Raw genomic sequence first — 17,940 nt, 5'->3', positions numbered from 1 at the left:
CTATTCAGTAAAAATATAAAACATTATACAATTTAAAAGTTAATTAATAACAAACAGCAATATATAAATTTTATTTATTTCATAATTTTTAAAGAGTTAGGAAGAATTTTAATGATATTTTATACATTGATTATTTAATTATTTTTATAAATTATACAATTTTACAATTTAAAATTCTGTAATTTTTTGCAAATCAAGTAATGTAATTAAACGGTTTTAAAACTAATTTAATTCGAAATGAAAACAACGAACAAATCATTACATTTATTTATATAAGCAGGTTTTTCGCATAATTCGCATAAATTCTTCTTGAGAAATTTCTCCATCACCGTCTTTATCAGCCTCATCAATCATTTCTTGTAATTCTTCATCCGTAAGATTTTCACCTAACTCTCTAGCTACACGTTTTAAATTTTTAAAAGATATTTTCCCAGTTTCATCATCATCAAAAAGACGAAAGGCTCTCAAAATTTCTTCTTTCGGATCTTTCTCTAACATTTTTACAGACATTATATTTAAAAATTCCTCAAATGACAGTTTCCCAAGACAATCTGGATCAAAATCAGCTACAAGCTTTTTTAACTCTTCCTTTTTTGGTTCAAAACCAAGAGCTCTCATTGCTATTTTAAGTTCTTTAGTTGCTATTTTGCCTGTTCCATCTGGATCAAATAGATCAAAAGCTTCCTTTATATCAGCTTTTTGATCTTCTGTTAATTCAATTTTAGAGACAGCTTTTCGCCGAGAACTACTGTTTTTTTTAGAAGTTGAAGCCTGAAAGAAAATGTACAAAATATATATATTTTGTAATGATTAAATAATATACGTACAATAAAACAAACAGAACAATACAAACCATAATTATTATTGATATATTCACGATATTTTTGGTCAACGTTTAAGAAACGATCTACAATTGGCTTTTGTTTTGATAAACAAAGCTTATAGAAAAGACTTCATGTATAATCAATGTAAAATTTCTATATATTACGTATATATGTATCTATGTATGTATGTATGACTTGAATTCATCAGTATTTAATTCTATCATATTGTAATATGATAGAATTAATACAAAGATAATATCTTAATTAAACATTATGTTTCCGTTCTCATAATGTCGTCTTATGAAATTTGATAAACATATAATATATAATTAAAGTTGCCAGTATATATAAATCGTGTTGTGAGGTTTCTACAGTGTAACCATGACGATATTGTTACGAACTATATTATAATTGGCTACAACCAGTGACATTAAATAATTAATAAAAATTCATATTAAATGTCTAATATTTTGTATATATATAATTAAAGTTGTCAGTATATATAAATCATGTTGTGAGGTTTCTATAGTATAACTATGATGATATTGTTACGAACTATATTATAATCGGCTCCAACCAGTGACATTCAATAATTAATAAAAATTCATATCAAATGTCTAATATTTTATATATATATTATATTCTATTCTATTGCGAAAAATATCGATATATATTAATAATGGATGTAATGAAGATGTGACAACTCAATAATATTTATCTAGAATCAAACCAATGATGTCAGTTTTTTCTTTACTATGTTTATTTGTAAATAATGAATATTGGAAGTAATCTGTTTAATAATGAATGAACTCAGATGGATATTAATTATATGGAATTATCATAAAATAATAAAGTGACTGAGAATTTTCATTATTTAAAATATTAATTATAATGACGAAAAAATTATCATTGACTTGTTGTTTGCTTTTGAATAAATGTCATTGATTTCTCATGTAATAGCATTTCACTATAGCATGGAGAAATATGTATAACTGATGAAAAAGGAAACTCGATGACATTAATGAAAAGTCTTCATTAATGTCATTAATAATCGCAAATATGCATACATATATTGTTACCAATTATGTCACTTATTACAATCAAACTTCCATTTTTATATATTCAATTAAAGAACATTATAAACTTTGTTGTCATATGACAAGAAAAAATCGGTTAGTGAAGGAGGAAAATAGTAGTAATAATAGTAGTAGTAGTTTCTTTTTCTCTCCCGGCAGTCATGATTATGAAAACATCACCAATAAAATAACCTTAAGCCAGTGATTTCACCGAATAAGAAAATTTTATGGAACGCATTAAGGCGTTCTTAAAGAAAATCGTTTTCATCAATTCTTGGCCTTTGTTCATTTTTTGGTGAACTTAAATTAGTCGCACATTTTCCATAAGATGTAACAGTAAGGTTTCTATGAATCACGTTTCTTGATTGGGCTATTCGTAAAAGTCTTCAAGGCCATGCATAAAAATTGACGTAAGATATAATTGTAAGCGCCATCATATACGATTACCGCAAGTTAAAGCTTCGACTAATTATAGTTATCATTGAAAAAATAGCATTGAAATTATAATTCTTAGGACTGTTTATCTTTCCTTCGAAGCGTATAAATTTCAATAACATGTATGGATTAAATATAAACTACAAATGGACAGGGGAATACCCAACATGTATCGTGTAGGTATCCCCTTCGTATCGTGTAGGTATCCCCTTCGTATCGTATAGGTATACCCTTCTTATCGAGTTAGGTTGGGTTAAAGTATTAGTTTAACACTTTACAGTTTCTTATATTTATATCTTATTGACATCTGCTTGCAGTAATTTTTGTTAAATAATACGCACGTATACATATATAATAATATAAAGTGGACTAGTCCACTACAGAAGAGAAACTATAAAAAATAATAGCGCTGGAAGTTCTATCTCATAGGTAGTGTGGAAATGGAAATTATTATTTTTAACTATTATTTTTGGGATTATTTTTCGAGAATAGTTTAAATAAAAATTTTTTTTCAAAATTTGAATAAGTCAACATCTTGCTTAAATCTTCATCTTTAAAATGACATCTTATCTATTAAAATCGATTAAGAATTATACTTGAATTTATTATCGATATTATAAAACCAAAGGTAATAAATAACCGTAAGTATTAAGTGCTACTTATTATATCTTCGTTTTTGTACTCTTATGTGTGATAACAATATAACACAAAACGCAATGCTCTTGGTAATTTTAATCGCAAAAATATGTATATAACTTTAAAATCTATGTAATGTTACCACGTGGCATTCATAAAATTTCAAATATCGAGTTTAAATACGACCAATGATTGGTTGAACGTAAGATGTAAACTGTAAGAATTTTATCTTTACGAAATTTTTTACCGCAATAGTTTACATCGCGTCAAAAAATGTAGAGGGGATTTTCTAAAGATTTATGTATTACATTTTACGTCGTTGCTTGTGTGAAGGACCTTATTGTTGGAAAGTACGTGCAGTCAGCCTTAAGGTCGTCTTTAAAATAATATTCGACTATGAATATGGGCCTTTGATTTTAGAGATTTTTTTATCTTTAAATCCGAATTGATTAAAATCAACAAATAGTGATTCTCGATTTTTAACCAATCATAATGAAGGTAGAAGTAGCATGATAGTATAACATACCGGAATCACCTCTATATACAATCTTATCTTTTTATACCATTGCGTGATAGTTAATTTACAGAGTGATATTTTCTGCAAGTAATAGTAATTGTTAATTTATTGTTGTATACATTGTTTTGCTTAACTCATTTATACTAAAAAATGGTATGTATGTATATTTCTTATATTGTAAATTCATATAAATTATATTATCAAATATTTCAGTTATTAATGAAAATATTATTTGACGTATAATGTATCTAGATTTTTAGTCGTATGTAAAATATCTTTTGAATGTAAATTTATTATTAATGCTTGTATTCTTAAATATTAATAATATTTCTATTGTTCTTTTATTTTTTTCTTCATTTAGATTAATATTTCTTTTAGATTATGTATTATTTTCAATATCGTTTCTCATTAATAATTTATGAAATGAATTGAACCGTAATAAAATAAAATATATATAAATAAAGAAATTTCCAAGTATTATTATATTTTATATTGTTCTTTATAAAAATATTGTTTCATTAACTACAAAATAAATGTTATTTTATTTAGAATTTTAAAAGTAATAATGAAAACTATGGAAATTTTTTCCAAAATTACAAATTTTCGAGAATTACAAAACAACTAATAGTACATTATTTTGCAGTTCCGCAATCAGTATGATAGCGATGTCACTGTATGGAGCCCGCAAGGCCGCTTACATCAAGTAGAATATGCAATGGAAGCTGTAAAATTAGGATCAGCAACTGTTGGTCTTAAAAATAAAACACATGCTATTCTTATTGCACTTAAAAGGGCATCTTCTGAACTTTCTGCTCATCAGAAAAAGATTATTCCCATAGATAAACATATGGGAATTACAATTTCTGGTCTTACTGCTGATGCTAGAATATTAAGGTGATTCCTTTAAACATTTTTTTATTAATGATAAAAAAATTAAAAAATTGGTAATGTGCAGTATTATATTTTCTTTTATTTGTATTATATTTTAGTCGATATATGAGAATTGAATGTTTAAATTATAAGTATTCTCACGATGATGTACTTCCTATTAGTCGCTTAATAGCAACATTAGGAAACAAGATGCAGACTTGTACACAGAGATATGATAGGCGTCCATATGGAGTAGGATTATTAGTAGCTGGTTATGATGTAAGTATTACATACCTAATAATATACCTAATACTTAGTATAATAAATTTGGTAATATTACTAGTATAAATTAAGATTTTATATATTTTTTATATAAAATGACCAATGTAATAATTAATAAATTTCATTTTACTTATCAATATTAAAGGATCAGGGTCCTCACATATACCAGACTTGCCCATCCGCAAATTACTTTGATTGTAAAGCAATGGCTATTGGGGCTCGTTCTCAGAGTGCACGAACGTACTTAGAAAAACATCTTAATGAATTTTTGACATGTGATCTTGATGAACTTGTGAAGCATGGTCTTAGAGCATTACGTGATACACTACCGAATGAAGTAGATTTATCTGTTAAGGTATGAATGTAATGAAGTAAATATAAAATATTATTAACAGATATTCTAATAAACATTGGATCACATCATATATATATATACATATATATATATATATATTTTGTATAAATATTTTGTTGTTGCAGAATGTTTCTATAGCAATTGTGGGTAAAGGCGTTGATTTTATAATCTTAGATGAGTCAGCAACGTCTGATTATTTAAGCCAAATTGAAGGAGATGATAAAAGAGGAAGACCTATTAAACCGAATGTTGATGATGACGGTAGACCACCTCAGGATCCACCCGCTGATAAGGGTCCACGCGATTCACAAGCTGCCATTGCAATGGAAACAGATTAAATTAAAATGTAATAAAAATGTCATAACACTTGTATAAAAAATATGGTCATTTTATTTTCAAGTTTCGTTCTTTAAATATTGAACATAAGAGTAAAATACTTATCATTTATCACCTGCATATATAAAATCTCTAGATGATTGGTTATATAACAAACATCTTTAATTACAAATTTGTATAATTTTTATATATAACAGTATACGTTTATTTCTATTACATATTATATTGGTGTATTATTTAATATTTATAGTTTAGAGGGTGTTTTGGCTTCTTGATGATGACGATCTTTTAGAATATTTGTTAAAAAGAATTCGCCGGCTTTGTAGGAAGATCGTACTAATGGACCACTTGCAGTGTAAAGAAACCCTAATTGTTTTCCCATATTTTCCCATAATTTAAATTTAGTAGGTGTAACGTATTCTATTACTTTTAAATGTTTTTTTGTAGGCTGCATGTATTGCCCTAATGTTAAAGCATCTACTCCAGCATTTCTTAAATCTTTCATTGCTTGTTCTACTTCATTGTCAGTTTCGCCCAACCCAAGCATGATTGATGATTTTGTAATTAAATTTTCATTACATTCTTTAGCTATTCTTAAGACGTCCAAGGATTGACTGTTTAAAACAAAAGTATGAAATATAACATGTAAATTATAAATATGAATATGTTTAATATATATGAGTATTTTTTTTTAAATTATAAAAATATGTACTTATAATTAGCTCGTCTATCTCTCACAAATGGTGTTAATCTCTCCACAGTTTCAATATTATGAGCAAATACATCAAGATTGGAAGCAACAATAGTTGCGATACTACTTCTATTTCCTTTAAAATCTGGTACTAAACATTCAACAAAAATATCACTTCTATAACAAATAAAAGTAAATAAATAAATTAACGTTTTATGATAAAGAAGTATTTATAAATTCCAAATAGAATACCTGCATTTAATTTCTTTTACTGTCATTGCTATATGTTTTGCTCCGCCATCGCTTAAGTCTAATAACAATTCAATACAAGATTATATTTTTTTATATTATTACAAAATCAAAATGTATTAAAGCTTTGCAACTAACCATCTCTATCAACAGATGTAAGAACAACATAATCTAAATCCCAATCTATTATTGCAGTTGCTGTATTAACTGGTTCTTCAGGATTTAATGGTGCTGGCGTACGAGACGTTTTGACGGAACAAAATCGACAGCCACGAGTACAAGTATCTCCCATTAACTAAATAATATTTTATTTTTGCAGCATATTCAATTATATAGAACTATGTTACTTAATAAAGTTAGTTACCATAATAGTAGCAGTTGCAGTACCATGGGTTCCTCCACCCCAACATTCTCCAATATTAGGACAACGAGCTTCTTCACAGACTGTACTTAAACGTAATTGTCTTAATTGAGATTTTATTTTATTGTAATTTTTACCCATAGGTATTTCAGTTTTAAGCCACGGAGGTAATTTCAATCTGCTTTCTCCTTTTTCCAATTTTAATTTTCCTTTATATTCCGTATAATTGTTGCTGATGAAATCCTCAAACTGTGGGCCATCTTCAAGTCTTTCAGAGAATGTTTTATGAATTTTCTCGGTACATCGTACACACTGTTGCAATTAATTAATATTAATAAGATTTTGTACACGTACATAATATGTAATAATATTCGAATATATATTATGTTATAAGTATAAATAGATATAAAATAATGATAGAACTTACTATTGTATGAAAATGAAAGAGACCGAATGATTTTAAATTTGTTGCATAAGTTATTCGCAACATGCTCTAAATTTAATTAAGTCAATTAGTTGTTTATTGGAAAATACGCAAAAATAAATTAGTTTACTTTTACCATTTTCTTAAAATTATATATTTGTTGGTACTCGATGGACGTATAAATAATAAATACGCAATTTGATTGGCCACACTCGTACTATATCGTACCTAAATATGACTACGACCTTTCTCTGTCGATTTTGAAATCGATATAGATTCATATAACTTCATGCCTTCCAATAGTTTATTTTTTGAAGGAACAGCAACTTCAAGCCAATAAAAATGGTATACAGTGATGTTTATAGTTGTTATACAAGGATGTGTTGTTTGTGTTAGAGTGTACTGTCTTGATCGTGGAAAATTTAGTATTTGGATATGTTGTATTCGGTGAGTGTTTCAACATGGTTCAATTTCATTTATTTCATCGGTTTGACGTAATAGAAAATAATGGGCTTTGATCATTCATCAAATCTTTAGGTATAATTCATCTCTAGTTAAATCCATTATTTAAAAATTTATTGTTATTTAATTGTAATTAGTAACGTTAAGAAAATAATAAATTATTGTAAATAATTTATTTATATGATAATATAAATGATTTCTAAAGTTACAAAATAATATAAAGATAGAGATTATAATAGATTTTTGAACAATACATAAAAATCATGTTTAATGATTTTTAGGATAAAAAAGGATGGGGTGTATCAATAGTCGTGCAGATATCAATGATCTACATCCAAATATTTTTCAAGTGATAAATGTTGATGATTTAGGTAATTTAGTTACTCCAGGACGTTTAGAAATTACAGATACAGATATAATTTTATATCAACGTGGCAAACAGCCTATAAAATGGCCATTACGATGTTTAAGACGATACGGTCATGATGCAGAAATCTTTAGCTTTGAGTCTGGTAGAAGATGTTCTACCGGGCCTGGTATTTATGCCTTTAAATGCCATCGAGCAGCGTATTTATTTAATCTTGTTCAAACAAATATCCAAGTATGTATTTTTTGTTTACTTTTAATGTATATCAAATTATATATTTTTATCACATTTATATTTTTGATAATAGGTATGTAATAATAGTATAGACGACACAATATCAAGAGAGCTTCCAGTCGCTGCTCAAACAGTTCCATCTGTAACAAGAGTGACGATACCATTTGAACCTAATTATTTAGATCCAATGCCTACTAGATTTAACAACCGCATGGGTACTAGATTTGTTCATAATGAACAAAATGGAATAGGAAGACTAAGTAGCGTTGGAAGTAGTAATGGTCCTATGTCACCTCAAGGAACTATAAGCACTCCATCCCCTCCTCCTATTTTACCACCACCACAACCACCACCACCACCACCACCATCTACAATTTCTCACTCACATTCATCCTCACTTTATATCAACGAAGAAATATTATTATCTATTCCATTAGAAATGGAACACAATAATAATAAAAGTCTTAGGAGAATGGCACAAAGGTATATCTTTTTATATACTGCACAAAAATCTTATACTTTCCCCATGACTTTATATGTTTTATATTACACTATAGATCTTGTATATTAAATAATATCATTTCTAGCAGTGGCACAAGTGGATGGGAAATGACATCCATAACTAAAAATCAAGAAATGTCATGTAACAATAGGCCATTGTTATCTTCAACAGTATCCTACATGAATGTGGGTATTAATAATGAAGTTAGTCCACTTTCACCAAATCATAATACTTTGGATGCAACTACATGTATAGAAGAAATTAATGAAACAAATGTTTCTGAACATGCATACATGAATATAAGTCCTGGTAATGATCAAGCTGATTCCGTTGCTGTTAGGATACATCCACTACCATTGCCAGTTTTACAATCTAATTCAGAAGACGGATCAAGGCACTGTTATGCTAATTTAGAATCAGCTGAAATTGAAAGTTTAAAAAAAAGATTTTCAGGAATTTCTATATCTGATAAATCACCTTTACCTCCATCGACACCTACAGGTATTGCAATTAGGGAAGTTAATTATGCTGTTTTGGATTTGGATAAGAAAGATGAATCAATGAATCCATCATTGGATGGTGCAGTACATTTGACACCATCTCCCCCAGAGTCACCCAATAAGATACAGAAAGGATATGCTACAATAGATTTTAATAAAACAGCTGCTCTCTGTCATTCTGTTAATCCTAATCTTGTAAATGATAATGAAGGTTCGCGAAAGACACGTCATAATTCCACAATAAATGACTTGTCTGCTTCTTGCAGACTTAGTTCATCTATTAGTGAGTAATACATTTATTATTTTATTATACTCACATCAGATTATTCATACACTTATATTGTTATTATGCATATGTATAAAATCTTTAATCTTTCATAAAATAATAATTTGTTAGTTTTTTTCTTACTTTTTACAATGTTTTAAAATATTGATTAAGAGGCACTTTTATATATATTATTTAGTAAAATTTTTCTAAATTCAGGATTTTTATAATATAATATTATTTCATTCATATTTTTTTATATATATAAATATACAAGTTATTTGGATAGTTTCGAATGTGTACATGTGCAGCATACATGTATCAGTTTAGTTTCCAATATCTGATTCATAAATATACAATAATTCATTTTATTAATTACAGCATTTAAAAGATGTAGTTTTCTCTCTAATGTATTTTTAGAGAAAGGAAATCTCAAGGAAAGAATTTTATACAATAATTAAATAAGTTTATAGAATATTACACATAAAACGATTTTTTACATTAGATATTTTAATATGATTAATGTAGAGCTATTGGAAGATAAAGCATCTTGATTTTTTGTATATATTTCCAAAACTAATGAGGCTGATATTAAAGTATGAACTAAATGATAATATAGAACTAATTCAGTGATTATTTAACAGACTTATTGATTTAGATCAAGTTTGTACATTGTTAACTCTGAATTTTTGGTAATTTGGTACATACTAGCAGAATTCCTTTTAATGTTATTTTTTAAATATTTGAAACTTAATATATATAACTGCTAGTCTGTTTTCTTTATAACATTCTTATCATAAAAGATAATCTTTGCTTCCTCTAAATTTATCTATATTTCAAAAATCTATAAAAAATCAGAAAGAAATATAATAATGTTACTTTTACTAAGACAATCATTTGACATTTAAAACTATATGTATACAAGTATATTTCAGTAGAAAATGATTATACTTCATGCAATATTTAAAGTTCATTTTAACATTTATCAGAAATTATTTATAAAAGTGATATTCAAATGTGATAAAAGTATATAGAATATAAACTATATAGCACATGTGTGTGTGTGTGATAAATTTTGAGGCAGTTAAGATAGCAATGTAAGTGAGGATTTTACATAATTTATATCTAAACAAGAATTTGTTGTGGCACAAAATAATAATGACTATTTTATAACACTATTATATATATATGTTGTAGATAGAGTACAGCAAAACATTTCTAGCTTATCAAGACAGGTTTCTCTTTTCTTGATTTTTAAAATATTTATGTACGTATGCTAAAATAGTATGCCATTGCAAAGAAATATTTATTTATATATGATATTGTTAATTAATATTTATGTTATAATTTTTAGTTATTTTATATGTACTTTTTCCAGAATATATTCTTAATCTTCATCTAAATATCATGCATATGTAAAAAAATATAAGAATAAGATGCAAATTTAAGTGACTTTTTCTTCCAATAGCTCCAAATGTGTAGTAACAAAAAGTCAATATGTTTAAAATAACAGAAGTTGAATATTTTTAAAATTAATTATATTACTATGAGAGAGCACTACTTTCTGGGCTATAGGTTCCCTGCGCAACAGTCGATCACTAGCTTCGACTTATTTTTATGTAACTAGATCTTTTACAACGAGATAAATATATTGAAAAAGCTATAGGTAACTTTATTATTAAATATTATCCTGTATCACACAGAATTCACTTTAATTAAACTATCAAACATTACCTATGCCTGGAAGAGGGAAGCATATATAAAGTGCACAAGGTTAATAATAAGATATAATTTTTTTTTAGTAATTAAAATGATCTAATTAAAATGGCCTAAGGCATGCCTACAAGTAATAAATATCAATAAGAAGTGGACTAGGAGTTTTCAAATTATATAGTTTGATAATTAGATGCAACGAATTTATTCTTAGAAGTTCAGATTTCTTAAATTAAATAATTTTTCCTTAAGAATTCCTTTTAATTAAGTGATAACAGTTAGGAGAATTGTACTTTTTGTATTATTTCAAATTTGCAATTATTTCTCTAATTAAAATGACAAGAAAGGTTACATTATAATATTATTCTTCTTTCTCTTTTTATACTTATTATTTTTTCTTAATCATATAGATTAATTTTATTAAATCATATAAATTGATATTAGGAACATAAATTATGTTTATGCACTACATTTCATTTTACATTGTATAAACAGGAATATCTGTTTATAATTTTAATTCATTATAATTTTTTATAATATATTTTGATTCTTAACTATAATCTTTTCTATGCTGTATGTAAAAAGGTTTACGAATATGTACCTTTTAAAAGTATGTATATATAAACTATATACCTATATGCAAACAGTTTTTTTAGTTATTATAAGTAAGATCAGTAGATTCATATATATATATATATATATATATATATATATATATATATATATATATAACAAATAAGTTAATATTTAAATTAAACATTCATTGAATTAGTTAATATTAATTTGTTTTATACTTTTATTACAAGTGCTGCTTGTTATAAATATTATGTTGAATATATTAGCAGCTATTTTATAATATTAAGAATATTATGTGTAATACATTAATACTTGATATTAACACATTCACTGCCATAATATATTATATATTATATTAATTTCTATTCAAATCACAATTTATTCGTTTAGATGTTGTTACCTTCAATATTTTACAGATAAAAATTTCTTTTAAAATCATTATCAATGTTATTGTCAGTTTATAAACTATATTAATTGTTTGTAATGTTTAGATATCAAATAGTGGTAGTGAATCTGTTAATATAATATATTATATTTTATATTATCGTATAATCATTACATGAACACACGTACGCACATGTGTACATGTATTTAAATCATAACAGGAAGATATACTTACAATTAACAGTATATTTTTGAATAGTAAAAAGTACTATTTAAATCTGTCGAAACAACAAAGCATAGTCGACGATCGTTTAATATTTAGGCATAAGCAATAAAGTATCAAACGATCATCAACTGCTGCATCTTATAATTTTAAGCAGCTTTTCTAATTAAACACTATGCATTTCTGCTTTGTTTTATAAGCAGGTATGCTGGAAATTTTATATTTAAATCTAAATACTATACATAATAACAAGATCATTAGATCTACGTAGAATGTTAAAAATTTTCATAAAGCAAATTGCCTTGTATAATGCATATGTATTTATATACAAAAAGGGAGAGAAATAATGAAACGGAGAAAGAAATATATCAATTTAGAAATTGAAATATTTATTGATTTTTCATAAATATAAAGTAATTATCATAACTAATTATTTGTTTTATGCAAATATCAATACATTACAGAAATTAGAAATATAATATGTTGTAAAAATTTCGCTGCTTTCAAGTATGCAAAAAAAATATAACTGTATGATTGAAGTTATGTATACACACATGCACATATGCATGCAAATGAATATTGGGCTTTCTACTCTGTCCATTTAAAAATTATATTCATAATATTAACTGTGGATAATATAATTATCCACATATTATAAACCAAAGAATTTAGATATTACTAGCTGTTTGTACTTTTATCTAATGACAAAAATTTTATGTATTTTTATCATTAGATCAAATTACTTTTGTCAATGGCATACAAATCTAATTATCATAATTGTGTAAAATTGTATAAAAACAAATATTAATGACTTTAAATACGTTTTTCACATTCTGAAAATTTTTCAATTAAAATATATCTCATTTTATATAAATGATTTTAACATTTCATTAGTATTTTTATCCAAATGCATGATTCAAATGATATAATTTGTTATTATTCAATAATAGTATTTCATGTATTAACATCAGTTGAATGTTAATGTAAAAACTATAATTAAAAAGATTTATATATTTCATTGCACTATTTATTATGCCATTTACAACCAACATTGATGATGTTAATGATTTGTATTTTAGTACATGTAGTATTTTTTTAATGTAAGAAAATAATTATTTATCTGTAACAATGAAAATGTTGTGATTAAAGAATTAATTTTACGCGGCGTTGTTATAATGATGATATTTATTGTAAATGTACAAATAGTCGTAAATATTTTTATTGTGCCAAAATAGATTTCATTGCATCATGAATTCTAAATTAGTATAGATTTTTAAACAGTCCTAAATATTAATTATGAAAGTCTTTTATTTTTTCTTGTGAAAAAATAAATTCAAAGATGATGCTCAATTTATAGAAATTACAACAATGTACATACATACATAGATGCATACATAATCGCGCGATATATGTATATTGAATTTACTTTAATATATACAAATAGTTTGTAGAGCACACATAAAACTACACATATAATTATAAATATGTAACAGTATTACATCATATTTCATAATCAGCTTTAATTTCCTTTATTTCCGGAATTGCTAACATATTTGTATTTTTGCAATATTTGATTAAATATTTCAATATTTATGTGTTACGTTTATGTAAAATCTTGAAGATATTTAAAAAATTAAATTTTATAATAATTTCAGGAGAAATGTCGAAAACATTTATGAGCTATAATTAAGTAGTGGCTTACTATTTTTTCTTAGATACGTGCTTTTTTAAATGCAAATCTAACCGCGGTTTATTTTTAAATAAATATCAATATTAAAAAATATTACGTTTTTTGCACAATTACTTGACATGCTAGCGTAATAGGATATATGGATAGAAAAGAATTGGTAATTAATGGCGATCGACTATAAATCATTACGCAATTGACCAGTCGATCGCAATCAATCTTATAATCACCACTGCTACAATTCTTATATATTGCTTTACAACATGTGAAAAATGTGAATATGGTTAAAAAATGGTAATTTATGAGATTGTAAATAAGTATGATGCAAGATTAAATTGAGCAAGAATGTAACATATGCAGCGATCAAATTTAAAGGCTGTGAGAATTTTGATAAAGATTGATTTTACTTATTAACAGAAATTTACATTTTCCTTTGTTGTTTAAGATAAAAAAGAATACAATGTAATCATATTGCAAAATATCAAAGCTAAATTTATTTTATATATAATGTATGATCTTCTTTGTATTCAACTGATTGATTAAATCTTTTTATTATCGAGTATTTTAATGTCATTATGAAATTCTTATGCACGCATATTACCGAGAAATATTTCATGTTATTTTAAGAACATACGTTGTATTATTGGTGGTTTACATATCAGTTTAAAACATTACGGTATTGACATTAAGATTTGAAATAACATTCTACATGTCGATGTAACTGACTTTATTTTCAATTAATGTGTGCTATGAGTGTGCTTGCGCGCGTGGGCGTACGATGTGTGTGTACATATATATAACATACGTAACAAATCGAATGATATAATTCTAATTCAATATTACACAATCTTCGAATATCTATTGTTCTTTTTATCATTATTTAATCGCACGTCTTCTTAACATCACAATATCAAGTAAATAGAGCATCAACAGATTCCTAATAGAACATTCAATAACAAATGATGACACCGATTATTAAACAATCATTCGCATTCGAGAAAGAAAGTCAAATAGAAAAATCTTGATGATTTATCATCAATCATATGGATAATCAAGCAGCAAGTTGACGACGTCTCGTCAATTCATGATCTATCAAAATCGAGATATCTGGATGACGATGTAGAGTCGTTGTACAATAATGTATCGTTTGACTTGGATCAGCTCCAGCCTTCAAAAGAAGTCTTACAGCGTTAACAAAGCCACTTTCGGCAGCAACTTGCAGGGCTGTTAAACCATCCAAATTTGTCTTTTCCAATTGAGCAAGAGGCGATGTAACTAAAAGAGAAACCGTTCGATGGAAGCCTCTTGCAGAAGCAAGATGTAGGGGTGTATTGCCACCGACATCTTGCACGCTGGGATCCTCGCCATGTTCTAGTAGTTTTGCTACCATATCGACGTAGTTCTTTCTTGAGGCAATATGCAACGGTGTTTCACCGTAACGCGACATTATACCAGGTGATGTGTGAGGTATCAATAAAAGTGCAGTGTTCAAGGCACCACACTCAAGGCATTCGTGCAATGGACTCTCTCCGCGATCGTTTTTTAAACCAGGATTCGCTCCTGCCGCCAGTAGAGTCTCTATTAATGATTCTATTTCCGTTCTATGGTTATTATCTGTGAAAAGAAAAATCTTATACTTATTTATTAATATGATTTATAAATATAAATAATCGTAAGAATTTTATAGAAAATATGAACGATACGGCGCAAATGTTGAATACAAGCATTACTAATAGTTTTCCCTACCGAATACTGTGGAGGACGCCAAAATATGTAACGCACTCCGACCTTGATGATCTTTGGCATTGACAGGTCCTGCCTTTGCCAGCAAATCCAATGTTTTCAGCGCCGCTTCATAATCATGATTAAGGCTTTTTGAATTTTGCGCATGGGCCAACTGTCGTGTTAAAACATGCAACGCTGTCAATCCACCTCCGGCTTCTTTAACTCCGGCAGGGCAACCATATTTTAGAAGTTCTCCCACGAAATTCAGAACATTTCCTGGCCCTCCGTTGAGTATAACTCTGTGTAATGCAGTTTCCCCACGAGGAGAACGCACGCCTGGATCACATCCGTTGGCTAATAATACGCTGATTATAAAAAAGAATTGAAAACATCAAATTAGTTTAAATTTTTGTCATCCTTGCAAAAAGTAGTAATGGTAATGGTAAATGGTAATGTCAACTAAAGTCGAATTTATAGCGGTTGTATTTCCTTGTTACTTTCAATCTTTTTTTTTTTTTAACTAATAGATATAAACATTAGATTTTTCTATGGATTTTGCATACGTTTAGCTTAGACTGGCCTTTATCGCGGAATTTTTACAGTTAATATACAAAATAGAAGGTAGCTTATTGTGAAACAGTATAATAAAAAAAAACTCACTTAAGCACAGATATACAATGATTCGTGGCGGCAACCAGCAAGGGCGGATCACCAGAGACATTCCAATCCGGTTCGTCGAGATTCTGGACGCGACCAGTTGTAAGAAGTGTCGTGACGCACTTCGCATCGCCAGTACGTACAGCCTCGTGAAAATCAAGTTCAATCTCTGGATCATACGACTCGTTTTTTGAATTTATTTTTTCTTCTTTCTTCTTTCCCTCTCTCTTTCTCTCTTCCTCTCCCTTTCTCTCTTCCTCTCCGATTATAGCATTATGGATAATTTCTAATGTACCGTGCGTGAAAAGTACTCTTTTTGAGTTGAAACTTTTTACATCTTCAACAATCGTCAGTTCTTTCTTGATTGATTGTCGTACATTTTCGAGCGATCCTTCATCGATTCTGATCGATTTCTCGTGGAAACTCGTGTTCGAAGAATCTTTGCTTTGCGAAAGATCCCTTTCGATTGAGAATTTTCCTTCGGATTCATCTGTTATTTCAGTTATAGAAACCTGTTCAATGTTCTCTTCAGAATACCGTAAAGATTCTTTGTTCTCTTCATTTTTTTCATCTTTTCTTTTCGTTTCGTTCTCGAAAATCACTGATGATCTATTGGATTGAGTTTGATAAGAAAGATAAGAAGTTTCGATTGCTACTGTTAAATTCTCTTGTTCGATCTCATTTTTCATTGTCCTGAGTAATTCCTCCGATTGGGCACCCTCTCCCGCCCCCTCGTGGCTCACCCTTGCGGCAGCAATCGAACCTTTCTCTCCGCGCGCTTCTTCGAACATCCACGCAGTTTTGCGTTCCTCGGAACCGATCGTACTCGTCGACTCATTCGCGTACGTTGCGGTCATCGTGCGGCATGCGCACACACGCAACCCAGGACACGCGCGCGCACACGGATGCTTTTTAATTACAGCCGATGAGAATCGTTACCAATTGGCGCCAGCGCTTTTTAATGTATTACACTCGACTTATATGATCTTTCTTCTTTTTCTTCTTGTTTTTTTCTCCTCTCAAACCTTTGGTAAAATGGGTATATGCACCGTTTTGCCTTTCTCGCTCCTTTCGTACGTCCGAAGGACACACAAATATGAACACGATGCACTCGATTACTTTCTTATTCCTTTCTTTAAAGAGGGAAGGTTGGGGGAATGACGAAAGAAATACAAGGGGGTCAACGACGTAAGCAAAAAATGAGACGAAAGGCGAGAGTCGCAATTGCAAGAACGTGACTGAAAACCGAATGAGGATCATCGTTGAGCGACGCTACGAACGTAGGTTCGTTCTTCTCTCCCTTTCTCCTCTCTTTTCATCACAAGTCGGCCATTTCTTCTCCTCTTTTTCTTTTTCCCTCTCCCTCTGTAGATCGCCCTCAAGCATCCTTCTTTCTTACCTCTCCTACCATCGCAGCAGTTCTTCGTTTAACTTTGAGTACAGTGGCGGACGATAATAATGAATAGTGGATATAGTCTTGATATTCAAATCATTATTATTATTCTGCAATTATCAAACTTTATATAAAAATATATTATTTATGTAAATTAAAATCTATAGATAATTTTAAAGGTGTAAATGTAAATTAC

General features: G+C 28.2%; 5 protein-coding genes across 8 annotated transcripts; 2 read left to right on the top strand and 3 right to left on the bottom strand.

Moving 5' to 3' along the window:
* Positions 1-88: 88 nt before the first annotated feature.
* Positions 89-2,464, bottom strand: LOC118441073 (uncharacterized). Of its 2 annotated transcripts, none has more exons than XM_085665035.1 (3): positions 1,892-2,464; positions 854-938; positions 89-771 (listed from the first exon to the last, which is right to left on the bottom strand). In XM_085665035.1, exons 2-3 carry the CDS (start codon positions 854-856, stop codon positions 265-267), a joined length of 510 nt encoding a protein of 169 aa, XP_085521161.1. In that variant the 5' UTR covers positions 857-938; positions 1,892-2,464; the 3' UTR covers positions 89-264. The 2 variants fall into 2 exon arrangements, with proteins under 2 accessions (XP_085521161.1, XP_085521162.1); XM_085665036.1 differs by having other exon boundaries at positions 1,904-2,464.
* A 1,020-nt stretch (positions 2,465-3,484) lies between these two features.
* On the top strand, positions 3,485-5,554 carry Prosalpha6 (Proteasome alpha6 subunit). Its single transcript, XM_035874836.2, has 5 exons — positions 3,485-3,641; positions 4,132-4,382; positions 4,478-4,637; positions 4,786-4,995; positions 5,121-5,554. Exons 1-5 carry the CDS (start codon positions 3,639-3,641, stop codon positions 5,331-5,333), a joined length of 837 nt encoding a protein of 278 aa, XP_035730729.1. The 5' UTR covers positions 3,485-3,638; the 3' UTR covers positions 5,334-5,554.
* Positions 5,555-5,575: 21 nt separating this feature from the next.
* Las (lipoyl synthase, mitochondrial) lies at positions 5,576-7,332 on the bottom strand. The gene is made up of 7 exons (XM_035874822.2): positions 7,193-7,332; positions 7,060-7,125; positions 6,636-6,944; positions 6,410-6,566; positions 6,275-6,332; positions 6,044-6,199; positions 5,576-5,945 (listed from the first exon to the last, which is right to left on the bottom strand). The coding sequence occupies exons 1-7, from the start codon at positions 7,193-7,195 to the stop codon at positions 5,576-5,578; spliced, it is 1,119 nt and encodes a 372-aa protein (XP_035730715.2). The 5' UTR covers positions 7,196-7,332.
* Positions 7,333-7,346: 14 nt separating this feature from the next.
* Positions 7,347-11,788, top strand: LOC118445388 (uncharacterized). Of its 3 annotated transcripts, none has more exons than XM_035874815.2 (4): positions 7,347-7,503; positions 7,800-8,119; positions 8,193-8,602; positions 8,710-11,788. In XM_035874815.2, the coding sequence occupies exons 2-4, from the start codon at positions 7,811-7,813 to the stop codon at positions 9,410-9,412; spliced, it is 1,422 nt and encodes a 473-aa protein (XP_035730708.1). In that variant the 5' UTR covers positions 7,347-7,503; positions 7,800-7,810; the 3' UTR covers positions 9,413-11,788. The 3 variants fall into 3 exon arrangements, with proteins under 3 accessions (XP_035730708.1, XP_035730689.1, XP_035730699.1); XM_035874796.2 differs by having other exon boundaries at positions 7,348-7,503; positions 8,707-11,788; XM_035874806.2 differs by having other exon boundaries at positions 7,419-7,593; positions 8,707-11,788.
* Positions 11,789-14,681: 2,893 nt separating this feature from the next.
* Positions 14,682-17,783, bottom strand: LOC118445383 (uncharacterized). The gene is made up of 3 exons (XM_035874782.2): positions 16,355-17,783; positions 15,716-16,059; positions 14,682-15,583 (listed from the first exon to the last, which is right to left on the bottom strand). The coding sequence occupies exons 1-3, from the start codon at positions 17,206-17,208 to the stop codon at positions 15,021-15,023; spliced, it is 1,761 nt and encodes a 586-aa protein (XP_035730675.1). The 5' UTR covers positions 17,209-17,783; the 3' UTR covers positions 14,682-15,020.
* Positions 17,784-17,940: the final 157 nt, after the last annotated feature.

This window comes from Vespa mandarinia, chromosome 2 (genome assembly GCF_050613455.1).
Source record: "Vespa mandarinia isolate Hongniang chromosome 2, ASM5061345v1, whole genome shotgun sequence".
Classification (NCBI taxonomy): Eukaryota; Metazoa; Arthropoda; class Insecta; order Hymenoptera; family Vespidae; genus Vespa; species Vespa mandarinia.
The sequence above is the reverse complement of the archived record's forward strand: the minus strand, read 5'-3'. Positions and strand labels throughout refer to the sequence as shown.